A 9,759-nucleotide genomic window follows, 5' to 3' on the forward strand; every position below is an offset into this window, starting at 1 on the left:
TTCTGCACATTGTATTCTTTCAGACTAATAGAAATAGGCATTTTCTGTACTGTTTAATGATAGCAAAACTGCATTTCCAAGGATAAACTTTGGAAAAATCAGGACAGTATTGACATTAACTCAATAAAACTCAGTAGTCTAGAAATTATTAGAAACTGGTTTTTTCTTTGTACTACAGCCAATGAGAATTTGAATTTTTTGTTTACATTACAAGTAATTCTTTTAAGTTCTAGTCAACAATCATTTTCTTAAGAAATAGTAAAGAGCAAAAAATGCTGTTTTTCCTATTAAATAAAAAAAATCCATCATATTGGACATTAATGAAAGCATACTTGAAAGATGTTGAAAATTTCTGGGTGCTGATTGTCAATTTTTAGTAGGTTTAAATTTTTTTTTTTTTTAAGATTTATTTATTCGTACAGAACTGGGGTACAGGCCAGAGATGCGGAGGGTGAGAGGATTCACCAGAGACAGCGTGGGGAGCAGAACAGGCAGAATGAAGAAGTACACTGCTGAGGGGAGCAGCGGGCGGGTCAGGAGAGGTCTGCCTCGCCATGTGGTCGCCTCCAGGGGCAGGCGGGAATCGAACTCATGCGGAGGTGGCTTTAGGTTCTTAGTGCAGTGCTTTAACCCGCTGTGCCACCAGGGAGGGCCAATTTTTTTTTTTTTTTAAATAAAAGCTACCAGTGTATTTACCTTAGTAAAAAGTAATTTTAAACAGTTACCAGAAATAAGCTCACCCAATGCCAAGATAAATAATCATTAAAAAGGAAAGTTGTGTACAGGATATCTGAAGAACATAGCTTCAGAAATCCTCAACAAAACACTATCAAATCTAATTCAGCAATATGTACTATGACCAAAAGGGATTTATTCTAAGGATGAAAGATTCAACATATGTAAGTCAGTTATATATTACATTACATCAACAAAAGGCACAAAAAAGGTCCTATCAATAGATGTAGAGAAAGAATTTTGTAAATAAAAGCAAAACAGAAACTAAGATCCCCACTTGGAGATCTCAAATGGCAATCTTTTTTTTAGATTATCCATGGAAAATACCTTTGGTGTTAATGTCTTTCAGTTTCTGTTCCTCCTCCCCTGCTGTCCAGTGTTAACTGTATTTTAATGAAGACTGAATTAAGGTGCAGTAATCTGCACCATTGTGTTCAGTAGGGAAAGATCATCCCATAAATCCTTACTACAACTTTGTTTGTGGAGTTCTTCATTACATTTAAGTTGTTGGGTTTATTTTTCTCAATCTTGAAGTTTCTTTTCCATCAATAGTTCAAATTTGAGTTAAGTACTCCTATACTTGATCTTTAGTAGAATCTTTTTCTCTACTTTTTGAAACTTGAATTACACCTAATTCACTGTGGTTGCACTCTTAGGCTGTTCATTGCTTATATTATAGAAAAGATTATTAGAAAAAAGAAGAGAGTTTAGCAATAAGAAGTGTCACTGACAACTGACTCTGTATTTGGCATGTAATAAGTGCTCTGTGGCTATTTCTTGGACCAGTGATGAATGATGAATCAATGGCTGACATTAATTACTTACTGCCTCCTAAGCCCTAAGATAAAGCACTTTCTGTGTGTTCCTGGTGAGCCCTCGTGTGAACCATTCACTTCAGCTCTTATCTATTGTCAGTGTCCCCCAGCTCTCTTTTGTCAGTCCCCTAACCTGCTAAGTAGACCAAGATCAACTAGTTAGTACTTTGTATTTTTGCTGTCTGGACAGGTTTGCATTATCTGGAGAATGACTTGTATATGTAATGTTTCCAAGCATTTGGTTAACAGTTAAAATAATAGCAGAGATCATATGTACATATGATAAAAAGTAAATGTTCAGTAGTTCTGTTTCACTTTGGAATATGTTAGATGAATTTCTCTATGCAAATTGTGGAGAAAAGAGGGGAAATTCCTGTTTCTCATAACAATTTAGTGTTTTGCTTTTTTTTTTAAAGATTTATTTATTTGTGCATACAGAACGGGGTACAGGCCAGAGGTTCAGGGGCGGTGAGAGGTTTCACCAGACACAAAGTGGGGAACAGAACAGGCAGATTGACGAAGTACACTGCAGAGGGGAGCAGCGGGCGGGTCAGGAGAGGTCTGCCACACCATGTGGTCACCTCCAGGGAAGGCGGGAATCGAACTCATGAGGAAGCGGCTTTAGATTCTCAGTGCTGTGCTTTAACAACCGCTGTGCCACCAGGGAGGGCCACAATTTAGTGGTATTTTAAGAGAAACATGATTTAAAAGCTTTTCTCTTTGGATTTAAAAATGCCTTAAAAGTATCCCTTTAGACATTACTCATTTATCTGACATGTTTAAGAAATTTGGTGTAATCATGTACTGTGTTTTTAATATATGAGACACCATTGATATTTTAGGAATATAATACATTTGTTTCAACCTGCCTTTCTATAGTGTATAAGTTACTAGGGAAGAGCCCTGTGTGCCTCACTGTCCTATCTATGCATCTAGAAATATGCTTGTCAGGGAGTAGGCACTCAGTAAATGTATTTAAAGAGCCACACAAAAAATGCTTTTTAACAAAAGGCTTATCAGAGTGTAGTTTTATTTGTAGGTTGACAAGTGTTCTGGTTTAATTTAAACAGACTTATTAATTTTTAGTAATTGGGAAACCAGATTTTCTTTTTCTTTTGTTCAGGAAGAATCCTCAGCACAAGATAGAATATAGACACAGTACACTTCCAGGTAAGTAATTTTCCTTCAGAAACTCAAAATGATACTTCGAGTTATTCTCTTAATTCAACCTAGGTAGTTTCCAATTATTGAGAATACATATATTTTTTAATCTCTAGTTCTGTGAACTTGTTGAGTCACTAATTTTAGTTTTTCTTTGGTTAAAAAAAAAAACTATAAAATTTTCACATAACAAAGTTACTGCCATCATTGCCTAACAATATATGTTTGTCCTTGTGTCTGTGAGGATTCTTTTGTTTACAAGTACCTAAAATCAAAATATTGAACTGGCCTAAATGATAATGTGAATTTATTGATATCAGTAACTGAGAAGTACAGAAGTGTGACTGGATTTAGACAAGATTTATTGTTTGCACTCATATATAATGTCAATAACATCACCAGCAATGCAATTTCCTTTGCCATTCTGTCCTAAGAAGGGTCATTATTATCCCAAAGTTGACTTCTCTCCCCATGGGGCAGAGAAAGAACAACATGCACTCTTACTCAGCTGGGAGGATAGGCACCTGTGCTTACGTCTGAGAGAGAATGAAAACTTTAGTTGTCACTATCCCCAAAATCACAAAAAATCACTTTTTAAAATCACAAAAAAATTGCTTTTAAAAAATCACTTTTAAAAGTTGATCTAGGTCTCATTTTTACTCTTAAACTAATCACTTTCACCGTTGATTAATTTGTACCATTTCTGGAGTCAGAGTAGAGTCAGAAACAAAAGGATCCCCAATAGAAACTAATGTACTAGGGAAAGGAGAAAGAGGGATAGACACTTGGAAGCAGTACTGATTGTCCATCTATCCTATTTATATCAATTCATTTTACCTGTTTCCCCTCTTTATAAAAGCTATTATTTTTTCCCTTTAACAAATTCTGGCTTCTTTGTATCATTTCTATCAGTAACCAGTTGAGCCCCATTATTAGAGAGAGAATAAAAATATATAATACTATTCATACTGTGTCCACACGTGTTTGTATACACTAACCTGTACTTTTACCATAAGGGAATTCCATTTGAGATTTCTGATTGAAATACAATTTAGTGTTTTAGTACTCTGGGCACAAGTGTACAGTACTTAATATGGTATGAAGTTTATATATTTATATTTTCATTCTTGATTACATTTGTAATATGGGATATTTAAAGTCTGTTTGAATTAACTCTATGAGGGTCCAGGAATGAATTGATTCCACAAAGATAATCACATGTCGGCATTTAAAACACAGTCAAGAGTCATTGATGTGGTACCACTAACGGGACACAGAACTGAATTCTAGAGCTGACTTTACCCTTGTCATGACGTTGGCTGTCGAGGTGCTTTCACCTGAAGTACAGAGTGCCCGTTCCTGCTACAGTGTGTTCTGTTATAATGAGGATGATAGATTCTGAACCTTCCATGAAAGGATCATGAATGTTTATGAGCCTGCCTATTAAACTTCTCAACTCACTGAGGCTGAAAGGCCCTTCAACTAGCAGGATTTAAATAAGCCTTTAATACAGTTTACTGTATTGACAGGCAGGTTAGTGATCAAAAGTGTATGTTACAATAAGAAGGGTTTCTGTAAAACTAAAGGTATTTGTTGATTTATAAGTGGTGCATTTGTTCATCCATTAAACAGATTTTATTTATACACTAAATTCCTTCTCTGTGCTAGGCACCATTATAGGAGCTGAGAGTAGGGTGAAGACAATGGTACTATGTCCCTGCAGAATTTAACCAAGGTGGACAGCACATATAAAATAGTTATATGACATCATATAATGTTAAGAAAAATAAAGCTGTATAAGAGAACAGAATATCATGGTATATATGGGGTGAGGAGGGTGCTGTTTCCCATAGGATAGTGAAAATGGCTTCTGTCTGATAATTTGACATTAGAGCAGAAGCCAGAAGGAGAGAGCAGTGCTGGTAATTATCTGAGGGATGAGGATGACAGGCAATGGAAATAATGAGATCAAAACCCTAGAGATAATCCTGCTTTCTGGTTTGAGGAATAGCAAAGAGAGAGTAAAGTTGGAACAAAGTGGGTAAGTAGAAAATGGTAGATGAGGTCAAAAGGCTGACAGTGAGTCAGTTGTGTAGGGTCTTAGAGGCCAAGACTTAGTAATGAGGGCTTCATATATTATTCAGAGTAAGATAGAAAGATGTTGGAAGAATTTCTGGCTAGTTCTCTGTCTGTGAATAGACAAGAGTGGGAACAGGGAAATTAATTAGGAGTCTGTTGGGGTAAGCCAAGAAGAAGTTGATGATATTTGGATCAGGGTATTAGAGTGAACTTTATGAAAAGTGCCAATGTTTTTTGAAGATTGAGATGATAGGATCTCTTGAAATATTGGATATTGGGTTTTTAGTGAGTGTATATTCAAGGATGACTCTAAGATTTTTACCAAAAACAACTAGGAATTTAGAAGATTGGAGAAGTCTTATACTCAAGATTGGTAAAAGAATGACCAGATTTGGATGATAAGACTCAAGAGTTGTGATCTGGAAATGTTACATGTCAGATGCCTATTAGTCATCCAAGCAGAGATAATAACACCAGCATTCAGATAAATGAGCCTGGAATTCAAATGAGAGGTCAGTGCTTATGATATAAATTTGGAGATTTAGGATATGAGACTGGGAGAAATTATCTAAGAAGTGTGTAGAGCATTCTAGATTAAGAGCTTGGGAAGATGAAAATTATTGAGCAGGGAGACTGAGAAAGAGTAGTCAGAATAGGAGAACCAAAAGTTGTTTCAACTCTCTCTTCCCAACCCCCATCTCTCTCTCTCTCTTCTTTTCTTATAAATGTGCTGAGATCATTTTCTGAATCTGAAAGGGAACTCTTTATTGAGGTATCATGAGTTATGTATATGACATACTTCTAAGAGCAAATGGACAAGAGCAGAGATATTAATGTTCTTGACTCCTCACTCCCTCCCCCAATTGCAAACTGTCCTCTAAATGTTTTTAAATGTATTTTATCATAAAAGTAATACTAAAATTGAGATTAGCTACTTAAAGCATGCCCTCAAGATGTTTTCAAAGATAAGAAATGTATACAAATACAGTGCAAGATTTCCCTGAGGGAACTGTAAGTCTCTCCATTTTGTGCTAATGATGATTGGCAAGAAAACTCAGGGGGAAATTTGATGCATAATTTAAAATAGTTATGTTAAAATTGAGTTTGACATTTATATTCCACATTTTTGTTAGCTTATACTTTTATTTGTGATTATTATTATTCTCAAATCCTCTCTGGGGTAAATAGTTAATATAAGGTTTAAAAAAGCTACTCAGATATGGGAGTTAAGAGAACAGATCAATTACCTTCTCATCATTAATTTTTCCCCACCAATTCCTTTAGTTTCATTTATGTAATATCCATCTGTAACATGTGAGCATCTTAGGAGAAAATTAACTAAGGCAGCTACAAAAGTACAGACATTAATTATTTTTAACCCATACATAAGCTGTTCATCAAAGAAATTGTTCTCTTCCATTCAGAGCATTTCTAGATAGAAGCTCCTGCTTATTTCTTAAATGTGCCCCATCATTTTGGAGTCTCTTACTGCCTTATTTTAAACCAACTCTGTTGCCCACTGTGGGGAAAAAAATTAAACAGTGGCATGAGAGAAGAAATGATTTCAGAATAGAAAATTATATTTATTATATAAAAAAGTTGTAAATTCTAATGACTGTTACCATAGTAATCCTAGTCTTACTGAAACAAAAACTGTACAAATATCTTAGATCTGTATGAGCTAAAGCTAAGTCTTCCAAAATACATAAATTTATATCTTCTCAGGTGATCGTAACCTTTATATATTGATCAGGTTTTGCAAGGATTGACATGATAGCAAATAATCCATGAATTTCAGTACTCTGCAACAATAACTAATAGTATTTCTCCTTTATTGTTAGAGCTGCATATTGGCTAGGGCCCTTTTGCAAGTGTGTCCTCATTTTGGAATAAAGATCAGCTCCTATCTGGGACACATTTTTCTCATACTACAAGGTATATGGCAATTGCAGAACCACAGAAAGGAGAAAACTCCCTGGAAGAGGCACATTATACTTCTACTCACTTTGTGAAATAGTCAGCTCAGTGGGTTTGGGAAAAATAACCATATCACAGGGTGGGGCAGTAAAGAACTCTGACAAGTACTACTTTCTACCATTCTGGAAGACAGAGCAATGCGATTATGATCATGATATTAACCATTATTAGAAATCTCACAGGATGCAATATCAGGAGTTTCTCAGGAAGCTCAAGAAAGGGAAAGTTAGAATAATAAATAACTATTTTTTTTAAAGATTTATTTATTTGCGCATACAGAACTGGGGTATAGACCAGAGGCTCAGGGGTGGTGAGAGGCTTCACCAGAGACAGAGTGGGGAGCAGAACAGGCAGATCGACGAAGTACACTGCTGAGGGGAGCAGCGGGCAGGTCAGGAGAAGCTGCCACGCCATGTGGTCACCTCCGGGGCAGGCGGGAATCGAACTCATGCAGAAGAGGCTTTAGTTTCTCAATGCTGTGCTTTAACCCCCTGCGCCACCAGGGAGGGCCCTAAATAACTATTTTTTAAAAAATTTGTTTATTTATGCATACAGAACTGGGGTACAGGCCAGAGGTGCAGGGGTGGTGAGAGGATTCACCAAAGACAGAATGTGGAGCAGAACAGGCTGATCAACAAAGTACACTGTTGAGGGGAGGAGCAGGCAGGAAGACAGGAGAGGTCTGCTGCGTCATGTGGATCACCTTCCTGGTCGGGGATTGAACTCACCCTGAAGCTGCTGCAGCAAGCTTACATTGCTGCATCCTAACCGTTGTACCATCAGGGACAGCCACCAATAGTCTTTTTAATCCCTTTCTAGAAATTTAGTATGCTTAGCTCTGTGCTAAGTAAAATTTATTCTTTTGATGAAGAAAGACATTTTACAGTATGACATCTCTACCCCCAGCTTGAGTAGTAGTTGATGTGTTATATACTAAACTTTTGTTTCTCAGTGGGTAGCATTTCAGATGAAGACAGTGATAATGTTGGGCCATCCAATGAGTACGACCTGAATGACAACTTTCTAGATGATGAGGAAGAAGACTATGAGCCAACAGATGAAGATTCTGATTGGGAACCAGGAAAAGAAGATCAAGAGAAGGAAGATGTAGAAGAGCTTCTGAAAGAAGCCAAAAGGTTTATGAAAAGAAAAAAGTGACTCTTCTCTGCAATAATTTATGACTCCCATTTACTCTATCTTTATGGGGAAAAAATTCAGGAACTAAGGAGGCACTTAGGCAATAATTGTTTTCCTTCTTTTTATAGTTATGACTTTACTATTGACTCTTTACCAATGAAACATTGAAATGTCAACCTTCAGTGCAATGGATGGATTTTGTTTTGTTGCTTTGCCTTTTTACCTCATCTGTAAAGTAGGAAGCAGACAGAGAATTAAAGATAAATAGTGGTTATTTTTAATGTATATTGTGTGTTGGTAATAAAAAGTTAGAGCCATGCAGGTTGCACAAAAGTTTGGTCTTTTTATTTTTTTCCAGCGTCTGTCTTTACAGAATACTATGTAAGTATCACCAAACAAATTACAGCGTGAGTGAAAAAGCATGCCTCTTTCATTGCCACTGAAGTAATTCTTCCAGCAGAGCCAGATTTTGAAAAATGGCAGCCATCAATGGCTATTTTTCTGATACCCTAGCTGTGAATTTTTTCATTCATTCTGTTAGTCTCACTCTTTGAAATATGGGGAAATTAGAACTGAATGAATACTGAACATAAATGCAACTAGACTATAGAAATACTTACCATGCAAGGAATGTTATTTTATGACCAACCTATGTAATTTATGTCTGATTTTAAAGGTAGAAAGACTCAAGTAATTTAAGTTTCTTTTAAAACTAAAGTCCTGCTTTGCTATTTTAAGGTAATGTGCTCTTTAAGAATATAGGAATGATTTTTAACGCTAAACCATTTTTTGTTCTCAGATAAAAGTAGTAAGTTGTCTGCCAGATTTCAAAAAATCCTTTCTTTATTTTATGAAGTATCTATCTTTTCTTAAACTATTTAGCCCCATAATAATCTTCATTTTAGATGATATAAAATTTCTGAAATATAGTAACAGTTGAGTATGTGTACACAGAGCAGTGGGGATTTTATTGAAATTATAAATCACTGAACCAGAAGTGTCCTCGTTAAACACTAACATTTTCTATTTTCAGAGGCTTAAATGTTTTTATCTTCAAAGTGCAAGAAAAGTAATATCGATGATACTATTTTCTCAGTGCTTTCAAATATCTTTCCATGTACATTGTATAACATTAAATTTACTTAAACTGACAAGGAATAGATAAATATTATTCTCTTTAAGAAATATTATTTTTAAAGAGTGTATTGCTTTTATTACTACTTATTATTTTGACTTTGCATCTGTTGTTATATGGGAACTCATTTTCCCATTCCAATGTTCCTTTAGTATTGGAGATTTGGCAAAACTATGACTAAAATATTTGAACTTATTCTCACCCCTGTACTTATTCCTTTAAGTATTCCTTAATTCATTCATAGATATATTCCAAAGGAACTGAAAATATGTGCCCATGCAAAACTTGTATACAATGTCTACAGCAGTATTATTCATAGTGGTAAAAAAATGGCAACATCTAAATGTCTATGACCTGATGGATGGATAAATAAAATCTAGTTGTATGGGTATCCTTGAAACCAGTTTCCAGTAGGGATGTATATGGGCTTCTCCACACAAATAAGCAGTTTTCAGACACCATCAGGGTGTCCTAAAAATTCAACTCAGTTATGGCTCTACCCAGAGATAGCTTCAGATCCCATAGATTTGGTCTCCCAAAATCATCTTCCATTTAAGATGACAACTGTAAGCCCACACTGCTACCTGGGTTTCTGACCAACTGGCCACAGGAAGGAAGTTCCCACAACCCTCTCCTCTTCAGACTTCAGGTGCTTGTCTTTCTGACCAACTGGCTATAAAGTAGAGATTGACTAGGACACCTTCCCCAGGTTCAATTACT

General features: G+C 35.8%; 1 protein-coding gene across 2 annotated transcripts in view; it reads left to right on the forward strand.

Moving 5' to 3' along the window:
- The window catches only part of APLF (aprataxin and PNKP like factor), a 43,970-nt gene extending 35,494 nt beyond the window's left edge, over window positions 1-8,476 (forward strand). For both annotated transcript variants that reach the window (XM_004691346.2, XM_012731454.1), the window contains 2 exons: window positions 2,674-2,720; window positions 7,720-8,476. In XM_004691346.2, coding sequence (XP_004691403.1) covers window positions 2,674-2,720; window positions 7,720-7,925 — 253 coding nt within the window. In that variant the 3' untranslated portion in view covers window positions 7,926-8,476. The remainder of the gene's footprint in view (window positions 1-2,673; window positions 2,721-7,719) is intronic.
- The last annotated feature ends 1,283 nt before the right edge of the window (window positions 8,477-9,759 follow it).

This window comes from Condylura cristata, unplaced genomic scaffold (genome assembly GCF_000260355.1).
Source record: "Condylura cristata isolate star-nosed mole 26May11 unplaced genomic scaffold, ConCri1.0 scaffold00031, whole genome shotgun sequence".
Classification (NCBI taxonomy): domain Eukaryota; kingdom Metazoa; phylum Chordata; class Mammalia; order Eulipotyphla; family Talpidae; genus Condylura; species Condylura cristata.